Source organism: Micropterus salmoides, unplaced genomic scaffold (genome assembly GCF_014851395.1).
Source record: "Micropterus salmoides isolate LMB-PRFRI ecotype aquatic unplaced genomic scaffold, ASM1485139v1 Ms_hic_scaffold_21, whole genome shotgun sequence".
NCBI lineage: Eukaryota > Metazoa > Chordata > Actinopteri > Centrarchiformes > Centrarchidae > Micropterus > Micropterus salmoides.
In genome coordinates, this window is record NW_024041262.1 from 13404923 (window position 1) to 13420524 (window position 15602).

The window sequence follows — 15602 nt, forward strand, 5'->3', positions numbered from 1 at the left end:
ATTTAGACTCAACATATAGGAAAAAAACCCTGTATGTTGGTTGCCATTTGGCCACATAGAAGCTAAATGTGTCAGTTGCTAACCTGACTGAAGAAAATTAGACAAAAAAATGACATGAAATGAAAATGAAATGAAATGAAAATTAGCTCTAAATGAAGAGCTGACATCACAGCAATATATTTTACTAGAGGTCAAGAAACCCAACACACGCTCTTTCCCCCTGTGCAGCAGCCTAGGTCACCTTTTGTTTTCATGTCTCCCCTTTGTAGCTTAACTGTGTGAAGCATGACATCGTCTGTCTTCAAATGAGTTTGAAATAACTTACGTGAGGTCATAGGTTAGGATCATTCATTCATTTACACAGACAATTACACAGAGTTAAACAAACAGCAGCTGAAGGTCCTTTGGTAAATGTTGGAAATGGATTAATAGTCAAGGCACATTCCAGATCGACATACTGTCCAATTAATTGCTTGACTGTGAAATGAATGGATACCGAGGGATGTGAAAAGTTGGGTTTAGTTATCTGGCTTTGTCTTTGGCTGTTTTGTTAAAGTGACAGCAATTGTTGGGTGTAGTTGCACTAGATAGATGAGCAGACTGCTGGACACATGGTTCAGCACTTCACCCTTCTGTGATAAAGCACATTTACTCTCATTGTGGTGTGCCAGACACACGGGTGTGTTATCTAAGCATGAGCCAAGGTCTCGTGTAAGTAAATGCATATTTAAGGCCAGTTTTGTTTGGGTGAGCAGATACCGGGAGCGTTAGCCCTGGTCTAGGATCTGCCCCTAAAAGTGCTTGCCACGTTATCTTTACTCCCTTCTCTTGTCCCAAAATTGGCACACCCTTTTACACAGAGTCAGGGTATTTATCTCCCACAATGCACACTGTCTCACCTCACACAGGCACACACAACACCCAAAACCACTCCACAGTCCACCCAGATGGTGCACACACACCCAGCTGGGGTGATTTGATAGGCGTCAGTAGTATGATGAAATGATTAGCCTAAAAATGAATGAATGAATGAAGGTTAGAGGAGCATACCAGATGTTTTGTTGTACAGATAATATATAGTTTACATCACAGCTAACCATTTTGTTTTAGAAATTTGGTAATATTTTTCCTATTGTTAGGTATCCACTCCTATGGTTTGAAAATCTATTATTTAACGAAGTCTTTGAGACTTACTTTTGTTGTGTGATTCATTACAGTGAACATCAAGTCTGCATTAATTTTTGTCAAATCACATTATTGGTATGAGGTAATGCAATTCAAGCTTTTCAAATCAATCTGCTCTTATATTGCACCGCCATGCAGCGACAATGTTACACTAACAAAAATGAATGTGGACTTGATGTTGACTGGGATGGATTACACAAATCAATCAAGTTCCAGGAGCCTGCATTGTTATGTTCCATGCTGTACTAAAAGAAGTAGTAAATATATTTAAAAAAATCTCAAATTGTACAGCACACTTTTCAAAATGGTCATGATCTGTTGTTAAAAAGCCAAAACACTGGTATGGACCTTTAAATACATGGGCCGTAAGTACTCAATGTATTTTCAATGTCAAATTAAATATATAAAGTATAAGTGTCAATTTCCACACATAAAAAGCTTAAACATTTTTTTTCATCACGAATTTAATGACGAAAATCAGTAAATATGAGATACGAGATGGGGGCGGTGACAGCAAATCACATTGTCCGTGGTTTGACTGATTGAAGGCAGATTGTTCAATAGGATTGAAGTCAGAGGCTCCGCCAACCAATAAAAAGTGAGGCCCAGAGCCGGGCCCTCCCCCCGACATAATTAAATCCACACCAGCGTGGTGGAGGAGATGTTTGGAGTTAAAACAAGGACGCTGAGGAGCGAAGAAACTAACCACTTCGCAACTTTCTGGGGCCACCAAAGCACGCTCCTGCCTGAAACAAAAATACAGTGAAATACACCTAAAGGTTTCCTCAGAAGACGTAGGAGTTGACGTTAAAGTGACTTTTTGAAACTGGAGCTACTTCCTTGTTCGACTACGGGGTGAAATATCTCAACATCCTCACAAAGAAACTTTTGCTTGCTAGGCTGCTAACTCGCACACAAGCCAGAGGGAAAAAAAGAAAAGAGTATTATCACCGCCGGAGACTTGCTCTCAAGCTGTTAGTAACGTCTCATCTGTCGAGCTAAGTGTCGCTGGTAGTTTCTTTTTACTTGGAAATGGTGTTTAAAAGATCCGAGACTGACTTTTGTAACGGTTTTTGAGTAGTCATCATCACTAGAGGAGGAAGGGTTGCAGCTGGTAACTTAGCCAGTGCTTCCACACAGCGCCCCCAGATCTCCCCCAGATCTCCCCCAGGCAGGACATCCATTATTATTTTCACTTGTTTAGGAGGCGAGTAGTCACACATTTGTTGCTGGAAAAGATGTCTGGCCGAAGTGGAGTTGGACAGCACCGGGGAGCTACTTTGGGTCCACAGCCCCTCAAGGCTACTATCCCCTATCAGCTGGCCAGCAAGCCTCGAGCACACCGAAGGGATGGAAAGTCAGGTATGAGTTCACCACCAGTCAGACTGTATCATGTGGTTATGTCCCTGGATAAATGTGTAAAGGCTTAAATATGATGCCATGATAGGAAAAAGTGAAAATATAAGACTTAAATTCAGCCTGCCGTGAGTTAACACCAGCTTTATGCGTCGCCAAGTAGTAGCTAGTGTAATGCACTTGCTAAGTTATTAACTACTTATTAGTTTCAAACTCGAGATAGATGACCTAGTAGGGGGAAATCAAGTTGATGTCTTGAAATTGCAGCTCTAAGCCCAAAGATATTTCAACTCCATATGTTGTTAATGGTGACACAAAGTGGGTTAAAGCTTGCCTATTGTAACCAAATCACACTTTTTAAGACTAATTTAACATATTCATGTGATGTGTGTTTACTTCAGCACTTTATAATTTAAAGATTATGTAGGTGAAAATGATGAATTAATATAAGGGCGCAAAGCGATAACAACATGGTCACAATTCTGCAATGTTGCAGACGTAATAAATAACAGGATCATTTAAATCTGTTGCTGCATGTCAAGTAAAAACTTGTCTGCGTCTGACAGCTGGAAAGGCCAAACCACACCAGCTGAGCTCTGGCATGAGGCGGACAATGTCTCTTGACGCCATCATCGGGCCGTACCTGCAGGGACACTGGCCGAAAGAACCAGAGAGCCAGAGCAGCCTGTCTCGCAAGGACAAATCCACCCAGGTCAGCTCCGGATGAGGAATGTTCCTAAGTGTGAACATGATTGTGCCGGCGAATTTGAATCGGAGCCGTGAGAAAGAAATTAATGGAATGCATTACTTTACCACAGATGTCTTGTGTTTAGAGTTTTTAAATCATTATTTGTGTCTATGTGCTAGTGGGTTTTTTTGTAAAGCATATGGGGTTGGTTCATGTTAGAAGATTAGTTTGCAGTTTATGCAGAAAAGGAAGTTGCTCGAAGACTGGGAGGGAGGGAGTGTCCACTGCTTGCAGAGCTATTACAGTGAGAACCACAGCCATGAGAACAGTCCCTGAAGTCAGCTGATGAGGCCGTTTTGGCTGCACCCATCCTCTCTGCTCTGTGTGCAGGCACTCGCCGCTGCCGTTTGGTTGCCCACATCCTCCCTCCCCCTTCTCTCTCTCTCTTTTGTTTTTCAGTTTCTCCTGCTCTTTCGCTCTTCAAGTGTGAAGAAGAGAGTCTGTGGGTGTGGATGGTGTGATGTGGCAGCAGATCAGCCTTTTGAGTGTGAAAAGCTGTGCTAAGTGCAACTTTTTGGTCAAATATGTGTGAAGTCCTGATGTAATGCGTCACTTGAACGCAGCAGTTTCAGGTCTTATGTTTGAACACAATCAAAAGGCTGAAATATAATTTTGGTATATGCGCTTATTTATCAGTGATGTGTGATCTTATTTGCAGAGTGTTGGTTCTTATGGTGGCTTTCCCTCCCCAGACTCCAGACTCGTGGTCCGATAAACCCCAGAGCAGGAGAAGTAGCAGCAGCCACAAACGATCAGCGTCATGGGGCAGCGCTGAGCATCTGCGAGAGGTGAACCCCTGCCATTGTTGCTCAACATGTGTGTCTGTAACAGCCAGGCTTGCTAAACTGGATGGGTTTGTATAAAAGAGTTCAAACTCAATTATTTTGACAGCATTGAGCAACAGGAGACCAAATGAGCTCATCTGCAAAGAAACTTCCCTTTCTGACAGTTTTCACCCCTCCTCATCGTAGCTTTCATCTCAAGCATCACATAATCAGATTGTCTCTAAAGGGTTGTAAAGTGTGTGACATGAAAGGTTAAAGGACTTCCTCTGTGTGTTTTTGTGAGCGCAAGCTGATCGACTGACAATAACCTCTGTTCATTGCAGATTGCTAAACTAAAACAACAGCTGCAGCAGCGTGCCAAACCTGCAGTCTCAGGGGGACATGACAAAGACCGCCAGCGTGGCTATCCTCAGGGGTGCTGTAGCCTGGGAACTACTCAGGTACCCTAGCAGCATCACCACACACATACCACACACTGCACTACTTACTTGATACATGCGTACAAGCTTATAAAGACAACAGATGTAAAATCTCACTGATTTCAGAGAAGAGTCACTGATTGCATTTCTCACAGTGACCTAAACTGTGCAGCTCATAGCAGGAAGTGAATGAACTAAAGCAATGAAGCAACAGGAAGACTACTGCATCACGTCGCTTCTGCTTTTCAGAACGAAATACGTAGTTCTGCTTTTGAGCACAGCTGGTCTGCACTTTCTTGTTGTGTGGTGCCACACTCCACTGGGCTGAATCGGCAGTGACGTGACCAACCAGAAAGACCTGATTTGTACCTGAAAGTATTTTTATAAGATTTTAAGAAGTTAAAATAAATTTTTAACTCTAGCGTGTTTCAAATTTAGTATAAGACAGACAGTAATCATCTTTTTGATATAGCACACAATTACAGGAAACATGACAAACTGACCAACAAACAAGTGCTTTATCTGCTTGAAGTTGCTTATCAACCGTAATGCAGCCTAACTTCCATTCAACTTGTTTTCCGTGTTCTTAGACTCAGCCAATTCCCATCCCCCTTGCTCCCCTGTCGACACTGGTCCCTCGACTGCGGTGCAGTGTGGAGGGCCTCAACCAGGAGCTAGAAGGCATGTTCATCTGCCAGCCGCCACTTCCTCAGCACAGGGTAACTGTCACCCGCTCCTCCACACAATGAGAATAGATGGATGAGTTGGTTTAATTGTAAAGAAAAGAAGATTACTTTTAAAATGATGGTGGCTGACAATAAATTACACTTTCATTTCCCACCTTGCCAGCTCCTTGAGGTTCCGGACGGCCACCGGGCTCCAGTCCCTCCGCAGAGCTGCAGCAGTGGATCTCAGAGTGACTCCGCCACCACACCCCTGTCCTCGTCTTCGTCTTCACCCTCCTCACCCAGCTCCCCTCCTTCCTACATCTCCACCTCCCCTCCCAACTCTGAAGATGCACCTCTGGATCTGCACCATGGTTAGTTTCTACGCATAATGTGTCAATTCACTACATCCAAATTCAGTATTTCCCATACATTGATGCGTTTTTGGGCCCGCCACACTATCAACGCTGACCCCCACATATTGATTTTTGATTTCTTTTTTACTATTTAAAATGGGTAAAATGGTATTTCACTGTAGAGCTGTATGCAGCAAATAGATTTGCTCAGCCCCTCCCATCCCTTGCGCTCTCTCTCTCACAAACACATTAGCCGCTTTCATCCTGCCCTATTCTCCAGGATTATTGCAGGTATATGCTGGCTCGCAGCGCTGTATGAAAGGGAACGAGCCCTAAAGTGTTGTATGTGTGAAAAGCCACAGTCGGTATGCCGGTGTTGTGTTAACGTTACATAAACGTTGCTTTAGTAGCCTATATGAATGACAGAATGTGGTATACTGGTGGATATGCTTTCTGAGTTTATTGTGGGATATCTGCGTTAAAGCGGCTGACAACAGACCTGATTCAGACTATTCGTGCACAGTCTGAATCAAAACATGATCATGCGCTGGAGGAAGGATTGTTGCTTTTGCACACAGACAAGATTCCTGAATCATGAACACCACTCCACAACTTTTTGTAAAACTAATGCATTCAAGTTAACTCTGATAATTTAGTCTATCTGTTCTTAACACAACGCTGTCAATGTGAGAGACCCACTGTCAAAAAAGTTAATAGTAACCATGTATGAAGCCTAGGTAATTTTAGAAATATTTACAGCTGGGTTGTCTGGTACAGCTGCTAGTCGTGCACCACAGCTACACTGTCATTCTGTGGGAAACACTGAAATTTCTTGCTGGTTTAAGTCATGCAATATTATTTATATTGTTAATAATTAATTATGTTAGTATTAAAATAGAGAATTATCAGAAAACAACCGGAAAAGTAAACTGCTGTGTCATTCACACCTGTTGCAGCCTCTCCGACACGACCTAAAATCAGAAAATCGCTTGCATGCACAGTCTCACAGGCAACTTTCCCAGACACACACACTAAAACATACTCAACATTTCACACAGGGGTTTGGGTAAATGCTGAACATCGTGAGACTATCGCAACTAAACAGGAGTTTATAAATAAATACTGGTTATAGTAGCATACTGAATATTCAGGCACAGGTTGGTTTGTCTTCAGGTGGCTTGTCCTGTTTTTTAAATGTGTTTAAAGCCATACTTACTAGGAATTACAGACTTTAAAGTGTTTTCCTGTTATACAGCTCACTTTAATTAAGATACATAATTAGCTAGAATAAGAAACAATTTCTGAGGTATATTTTCTACAAAGAGACCTTGCATGCCAGTAGTACATTGTCAATTTTTACATTGCCACCTACTCTATTGGTGCAATAATAGCAGATGCTTTATCAGTCTCTGCAGTGAATCATCCCCCAGACATTTACCATCATGTTTTTGTTAAGTTTTGTTTGGTACTGGTCCCCCATGGAGACGAGTACTTGAGTAGTGAAGTCTTTTCCGGTGCACGCTTCACCCTCCACTTTTCACGCACAATATTCAATAAAAAAAACTGTAAGTTACAAACTCTTAAGTGGTGCATTCATGTACTAACTTCTGATTGTGGTGCAAACAATTATCTACATACAATATAGTTTATGTTGATGGTAGTCTAACTGGACAGGCTGCTAAACTCATAAGGGATTACATGTTCCTTATCTTGTGATACACTGACTGCCGTCACACTTGCTTAACAAAAGAGGAGCACTTTTGTTGCTTAGTAAGTGGAACAATCTAAAATACTTTACACCTGCATACTTTCAACATTTAAATATTGACTCTAGTACATTTCTACATTTGTAAGCATTTATCACTTTGTCCATTTTTGCTTATAAATTAATGGAAAACAAAATTGAAAGATCCATGATATTTGTAACAGAATTTATTATTTCAATGCTCAGAAACTCCAGTTTGCCATATTAATAGTAAATTTGATTTTGTTTTCATGGGTTGAGATGACCATAGCTAATTAATTTCATAAATTGAGAACCATTAATATTGAAAGCACATGAGAGAAGTTTATACTCTTTCTGCTACAAAGCCCTGAAGGCAAACTTCTCCTCCCATGTGCAGGTTGAAAGAGTTTTGCTTCTCTACTATATTGATTGATTTTTGTTTTCCCTCCTCCTGTTTTCAGCTTTGATAGACGGTGCAGAGATCTGCCTCCTGTCTCCGTTTTCCACCCAGAATGAGACTGACCTCTCCCTCCCTCTCCTGACTTCGTCCTCCCCAGGGCCCAACAAAAGTTGCTGCTTCCAGAGAGAACCTCCAGAGGGCTGCGAGAAGGTCCGGGTCTGGGAGGAAGCCAGGTACGTTTTTGTTCTGCGTTTCAAACGGGAATTGGCAGCTTTCTCTCATACATTTACTCCCGAGCCACGCCAACAGTAGTCACCGGCTCATGGGGGGGCTCTCAAGAGTACTTCATCGATATATTGTCGTGCTCAGGGTGGATGGTTTCATTAAATAAAATAATGCAACAGAACCAGAAATTGCCTTTTTAAATTTAATTTCTTCTTCTTGGCAACTTGACACCTACATTACCCAAAACGCCCAGAACTTCACAACTGACAGTTCAGAGATTCAGGTGTTTTATGCTATTAGAAGCTAGCCTCGGGCCGCTAGCCTCAAGCAGAGATGAGGAGCGGGCTACAGAGGTCTGGCAAGCGCACTTCATTCTAACTCCACACCCCCAGATTTTTTTTTTTGTTTCTATGAACCGGTTGTCTTCAGACTCAGCCGTCACTTGAGACACTCTCTAAGACTTCACCCAGCTTCCTCTGAAGCCACTAAAGGCTTTATACTACTTTCCCCCCCTCCCCCACATGCAGCTGCACCCCCGGCTGCCTGTAAACAGACTTTGATGTGGACAAAATGGTGGTTCTGGGTAACTGGGCGAGTTACATGGTGTATTTGTATTCTGATGTTTTTCTTACCTCTACACAGACAAATAACTAATAAACTAATGTAACTGTTCTAGGCCAGTTGAACTGAACTGTGTGTACGCGCCCTCTATTGGTGATTTCAGCGTCATTGTACAATGACAGAATTTACAACAAGTATTTCCCCGTGATGTAAACTATATCTAGACATGACTGGACATTTACTGTCATCAGTGTGCTAGCAAGTTTAGCCATTTAAAACATCCTCTGTAAATTTCGTCAGCAAAGTTAAACGTCTGAAAAAAGCTCAGACCTAAAGTTACAGAACCAGAGGAAATCAAAGGAGTGTGTACCCTCCCCAAAGTCTTGCCCCCCACCTACACAACACTACTGCCTTGGTTATGTCCTTAAAAGCTGGGACAGTTTGTTTCAGAAGCATTTTTATTGTCGAAACTCTCTTTACATCCTGACAGCAATCATTAAATCTGAAGCTCTGGCACAAAAATGGAAACATCCTGCATCTGTGGCTGTTGAAGGACTGTAATAAGCATAATGTGATGTCTTGAGTAGAATTAAGCCTGGCCTGTTGTGAGAGTGACTTTTCCATTTAACCAAACCTCATTTCTAACACTCTCACTTTGACAGGTATAAGTTTTGTCATTAGTTTCTCTCTCCTCTCGTTCTGTAGCACTCTACACCAACTCAAGCCAGCCCTCATCTCCTCCTGCCCAGACCCCAACAAGGTAAACTTCACCCCCTATGGGGGCTCAGCCTTCTGCCCCGTCAGCCTCCTCAAGCCTCTGCTCCCTTCCATGGACCTGCTGTTCCGCAGCCTCGCCATCTCTCCGGCAGGCGGTTGCTCAAGCCAGGGAACTAGCTCCTGCCAGGCAACGTCCTCTGGCAACCGGGCTGCTCCTCCGGATCCTCCCGCCACCGTCGTGGGAGAAAGCTCAGAGGAGGGCCTCGCTTTCTGATCACAGCTGCGCAGGTCTTTTTCTGTTGAAAATGATTATGCAGGATGCAGATATTTCAGTGGTCTGGGACAGATTTGTTGATGTTGCTTTATTTTAGAAAAGGACCATTCCTTTTCTATACAGGGTTAAAATGATCTTTATGTTGACAAATAATAATATTGAAAAGAAAAAAAAAAAGAATGAAACCTGTACGCGATACAATGGGTAAGCTTTATGAGCTCCTTGTTTTGGGTTTCCAGGCAGTGTAACATTTCTAAGTTAAGGCCTTCTTTAGTTCTGTCATTTCTTAATCCAAAGATATATATTTGGCCAAACATGAGTGTGAGATGGGTCAGCCTTAAGGCAGGACATCTCACTTATTCTACTCTTAACTCTATCTGAGATGTGATTTGTTGACTGACTGACGCCCCCCCACCTCACTCGCTGCACATATTTTCTGTTTCCCCAAAGAAGCCATGACATACACTTATTATTTGTTGATCCTGTTTTTTAAACCTCTGGTGTGTGTGTGTGTGTGTGTGTGTGTGTGTGTATGTGTAATCTTTTGTTCAAAATGAAACCCTTCTTGGATAAGGTTGATTGTTTGTTTTTAAGTATTCAAAGATATTTATCTGCAATTCACCTGCAATGTTTTACCTAACTTGACCTTGCACCTGTTTGCTGGTGTACATAGCACGACAAATCAGTTGGGGTACTCCTTTTTATTTTTATTTACCTAATTTGAAAAAAAAAAAACTCAACACAATGAAATCACAATCACATTCATTATTGTAGACTGAAGGGAATTATCGAGTTGTTGGGCTTGGGTAGCATCAATACCTAAAGGCTTCAGCTTATGCATTCCTGCTTTAAATGTTGTACAGATATTGTTGTCATTTTGTTTACTTTAAAAAAAAAACCCTTGTGCACGCATGGATACAAACCTTTTATTCCTTGACGTTCTCAACGTGTGCTTGATGGTATGTTTATAGTTTGTTGAGGTTTCACAGCCTAGTTTGACTACCTAACCAGTTTTAGTGGTGTAGATTTGTCATCCTTAATGTTTCTCTAAAGATTTTCTTTTTCTCTTGCCAAGCTGACATGGTGATGTTCAAATAGTTTTATTTCTGGTAGACATGTTTGCACAAATTGAACTGCTACTTTTGAGTCGCAATTCTTATTTTTATATTCACTTTTTGTACTTTAAGAGTAGTAATGTGTATTTTCTACATTCTTTTTTCCAATTACCTGCAACATAAGCTAAAGAAAAAACCTGTTCCTTTTAGTTTTGTGCCATCATTATAATTTGAGGCAGGTGTTACATGAGATACTGTATCGGGTGGATTTTCTTATGCACTTCCAGGAGAGGGTTTTATAAGGAGGAGACGTTTCTTCCATACGTTAGTCCTGGGTTTATTTTCTTTGACAGAATTTTTGTTAATGTGTGTGCACATGGGTCGAAAGCTAACTAGTGTGATGGTTTTGACTTACTGCTCCTAGTCCCACTAGCACCTGTCCTGGTGAAATACTGATGGCTTGAAATATTGTCTTTCCCAAGTAAGCCTCACTTTCGATGTTTTATGTGTGGACGTGCTGTGTGTTATCTCAGGTTCTGTGTTATGTCCACATAAATATGATTGAAAACATGTCGTCTTTCTGATTTATTGAAGTAGTCTTAACTCAATGTCTGCAGAGATGGAAACGTACACCAGATTACATTTCCTCCCCACACTGTCACAGGTGTGCATGTTTGCTTTGTTAAACTCTGAAATTCAGGACATCACCTACATTCTGTCTTTTCTAAGTTGACTTTCAAGGTGCCAGCAATTACTGCTGGAACTATTTTGATCGATTTTTTTTTTTTTAATTTATTTTTTGGCATTTTTGCATAGGAAAAGGTACTCAAATGCTTGCGGATTCTCAAATGTTATGATTTGCTTTTTTTTGTTACATGTTAGTACACTGAGTATCTTTTAGAAATGGGATTGCTGGTCAGACAATCTATTTTAATGTGCCACCTTGAGCTCTTAAAATTGTATTGGATATTTTTCACAATTTTCTTGCATTTTATAAATTATCAATTGATCAAGAAAATAATCAGCAGACCATGGAAAACTGTAAGAGATGCAGCCCTAGTGAACTGTTTCCTTTCAGCATTTTTACATTAACAAGAGTTTGCCATTTAGGAATGCGACTGTTTTCAGCATTTTAAATGGTGCCATTGCAACAATTTACACGTATTAAGAGTTCATTTCCTCTTGTAGGTCAGATTATTCACAGTGAAGATGAATCAAGTTTGCTGTGATGGAGCTGAAATGCCTCGCTTGTAAAAAGATGTATGTATCTGAAGGACATTTTAGATTGAGGTTCATTCTCGACTTGGAAACGATCCAAGGTGCATTTAGTAGCTGTTCTGGAGCTTTCAATCGCAACATGTTCTTGGAATGAGAAATGTCCATTTTATTAAGGAGACTTATTTTAATTTTAAATCAAAAGTCTTGAGTGGAATAAAGCTTTTAAGCCAAACATGGGGCCAAAAAAGTGCTCAGAAGAAAGCCCTAATAATTTGAACACCTACATGACAACTTTGCAAACTATGTGCTGATGAAGACCATGTGGTATGATGTAAAGCTCCCGAACCGCTAAGTGGTCGATGTAGTGAGAGTGGCCAGACTGTTTTCGCAAATTTTAGATTGCAGCTTTGAATCAAGAGTCAGTGCAGTGTTTTTATGCGCTTGTTTCTTGAAGGTTTAAATGAGCTAAATGGTCTTTTACTACATAGGCTATTAAAAATACAGAATACTTTTCTTTTCTGGTTCTTGAACATGGCTGAGATGAGCCCTGAAAAAGCCTCAGTCAGGAGTTTCCTTTTAGACCTGCGCTCACACATACAATCCAGCAGGGTAGCCTACTGGTTTATCCAGCTGTTGTCGTTGCATTGTGGGATTGGCTGCCAGTAGAGGAGGTGGTGTACACTTCACTGTACGTTCAGGCCTGTGGGAAACGGCACGAGATCGTCTTCAGAGGAGCGCGCATCACTTGCCCGCAGATATATTCGCTTTAACTGACTCCGTCAGCGGGAGCAGCGTCCACCATGTCGTCCATGCTTGGGGTCGTCGCCAAACAGCTCAGGAGCCACCCGGCTGTAAGTCCTGAACACTATTTATTTAAATAACACGTAAACGACCCGGTGACATTGAACGCGCTGGGAGGACGCAGTGTGGTTAAGCGCGCGGCCGTTATCGCACTGTTCTTATGATCTGATGTGTTGTCACCTATTACGCTATATTATTCAGCCTTTTAATGCAGCTTTCCTCAATTAAAGCTAGGTTCTTTTACAGTAGCATATGCGGCAGATTCATCTATTATAGGGCCATGACTGCGGAAATGTAAATTCCTTGACACAAATTTCGGTTGAAATGGACGAAAAAGGCAATTTCTCACAAATAAATCCACATTATAGTTCATATTTATCTCCCCAGTCTTCCCTTTGAACAATACTTTATTCCCATTATTATCCTTATTCCTGTTTAGGTTTATAGCCTATTTTTGCTCTCCCGCCCTCGTGACAGGCTACATGTTTCTTGAGCAGCTGCTCCGATGAGGAAGGATAGCTGGCGACATAATACAAATTAATACAGGAATCAAAATTGTAAGGGTGAAATGTCGATTGTGAACGGGGGAACAAATGGCTTTTTACCGGTAAGAGGTGTAGGCCTATTTCATGAGCACAGCCATGTGTGTAGGTCGCTGCGGCACGTCCTGTCATGACTCAACAATGAAGAGTCAAATATCCAAGGGCGACCGAGTGACACGCTTAGCTTTACGGCTGCCTCTATTAATAGAAATGGTTTTGTCACCTATAAACAGTGTAAGCTTTCCTTTAGGTAAGACACTTCTGTGAAATGATCCATTATTGTGTGTGTAGGGGGTGGGGGGCTGATACGGTATAGCCTATATGATTATTTCATATAGAAGATATATAAGCAGCAAATTTTGCTGCTGGAATGGAATAAAACAGTGGTTCCCAACCTTGGGGTCGGGTCCCCAAGATTATTATAGAAATATCCTAATTAGGCCACTCAAATCTTCTTTTTCTTGTGAATGACTAGATTATTTTACCTAAATTGATTTAAATATATTGGGGGGGTCACTCTTTGTTTTAACACATGCAAATGGACACAAGGGGGTCACAGTTAAAGTCCTTAGTTTTAAGGGGTCTGAAGCCAGTTGATTAAGTGCCACTGGAATAAAGATTAATGAAGGCTTTGTTGTTGGGAATCTCTGTCATAATTGGTATGAAACCTGCACTGTGATGCATTTATCTTGTTCTTTGCCCACTAGCTCATCCCCCTCTTCGTCTTCATCGGTGGCGGGGCAACCATGAGCATCACGTACTTAGCTCGGCTGGCTCTGAAAAACCCTGATGTCTCGTAAGTCTCCATCACATCAGAGGAAGTGTCAACGGAAAGACATAAGCTACTATGAAGATTTCTTGTAGATCTAATCCCTCAGATTTCTTTTTTTCATCAGAATATACTGTAAATGTTTATGAAACCTCAGTGTTTAAGTATGAAGCTTTGAGAAAAATGCTGATAACGTCACATTTTTCTTCTTTGTCCCCAGATGGGATCGCAAAAACAACCCCGAGCCCTGGAACAAGATGGAGGTCAACCAACAGTACAAGGTATGAGCCTTTATGTACATTTTGCACAAATAACTACAGTTCTGATGCTTGTTGATTATGTTCTGTCATTGTTCATATTCCATTAAATGGCTGCTTGGTTATCCACTGAGGACAAGCCATATGTTTTCTGTTATCTTGAATCAAAGTCCATATTGCCTTTGTTATACTGATAGTGAGTGTGTGTGTGTGTGTGTGTGTGTGTGTGCGTTTCCAGCTTTTCAAAGTTAACATGGACTACTCCAAGCTGAAGAAGGACAGGCCTGATTTCTAAGTCACTGCATCTTTGCACCTCCGTCTCTGACATTGGTATCAGTGTGAGGAGTCTGTGCACTTCTTGCCAAATACAAAACAAACCCATGACGCTGAATGAAGGTTGAATTGCTCATTGTGCACATGTTCAGTCAGTTCATTTCTAGTGTGGAGGGGCAAAGTGATCATTCACCTATCAATGACTGTATGAATAAAACAGGCAACCACTTGTTTTACTGCTTACTAATTGATGAATTTATTTTTGACTTTGTTGTAAATTATTAAACTAATTTTAAACACATACGTCTTACTTGTATGTCTGTTTTCCACAGTAGCTTTGACAAAAGACAAAAACACATATAAACTTTCTTTACCAAGTTTATATTCGTAACTCTCTGGTGAAATGCTATTATGAGACTATTATTAAAAGACCAAGTGGCATGAGAGATGTCATTTGATGTTCCACTGTGATGTAGCCTAATATTCTAAGCAAAATTTACTCAAACACCCCGATTGGATGTCTGCTGGTCCGTTACTGTAATCTAAATCTTGAAAGAAACCAACTTGAAGATCTAAATCTTTCAACCTAATTCTAAATTAAGTAGTTTTTATGGTAATAAAATTGTTTTGGAGGCTGTTGAATATGGGCCAGCTTGGTGTAAACACAAGGTTATCAATGGATCTACTGTTTTACAAGAATTTACATTACATTTAACATTAAACATATTCCACAACAGTGTTGTCAAAGTCTCATTGGAGCTGTAAGTGTTGAACGCAGATAAAATGAGTGTTATCTTTAACTGATGCAAATTATGTTCAAATTTTATTAGCCAGTGTAGTAGTAAACATCTAAGAAAACAGAAAATCCCACAAAAACATTTTAGCGTTTCAGAAAGACTGATATAAAAAAATCCTGTTTGAGAAATTACGGAGAACAATGAAAGGTAGTGAATCAGTAAACAATTAAAAACCAAAGTGTAAAACAATGTTGTCAAGCAAACGTTTGCTCTATCAAGATCTGCTCAGGGAAATTCAAGTTACTTCCTGTCGTGTCTTGAGGTTTTGCAGTCTGCGGATACATCCATGGTGGAAAGCAAATACTGAGAACTGCAGCTGCTTTGATTTCATGAGATTATTGTACTCCATGCTAGGGATGGACTGATTAATCCAGCCGATATCTGCCATTTTGACATTATCTGCGTCAGCCGATACCTAATATATTTTTCTGTTTTGTTAATTAATAAAAATTCCATCTAAAGCAACACATTAC

The 15602-nt window shown here is 40.9% G+C and overlaps 2 protein-coding genes across 3 annotated transcripts; both read left to right on the forward strand.

Moving 5' to 3' along the window:
• Positions 1–1836: 1836 nt before the first annotated feature.
• On the forward strand, positions 1837–11042 carry LOC119915931 (protein FAM117A-like). 2 transcript variants are annotated; one of them, XM_038735729.1, is made up of 8 exons: positions 1837–2547; positions 3108–3253; positions 3982–4077; positions 4398–4514; positions 5084–5212; positions 5343–5532; positions 7798–7873; positions 9132–11042. In XM_038735729.1, exons 1-8 carry the CDS (start codon positions 2424–2426, stop codon positions 9415–9417), a joined length of 1164 nt encoding a protein of 387 aa, XP_038591657.1. In that variant the 5' UTR covers positions 1837–2423; the 3' UTR covers positions 9418–11042. The 2 variants fall into 2 exon arrangements, with proteins under 2 accessions (XP_038591657.1, XP_038591656.1); XM_038735728.1 differs by having other exon boundaries at positions 1839–2547; positions 7702–7873.
• Positions 11043–12332: 1290 nt separating this feature from the next.
• ndufa4b (NDUFA4 mitochondrial complex associated b) lies at positions 12333–14635 on the forward strand. Its single transcript, XM_038735730.1, has 4 exons — positions 12333–12541; positions 13741–13829; positions 14023–14083; positions 14298–14635. The coding sequence occupies exons 1-4, from the start codon at positions 12491–12493 to the stop codon at positions 14352–14354; spliced, it is 258 nt and encodes an 85-aa protein (XP_038591658.1). The 5' UTR covers positions 12333–12490; the 3' UTR covers positions 14355–14635.
• Positions 14636–15602: the final 967 nt, after the last annotated feature.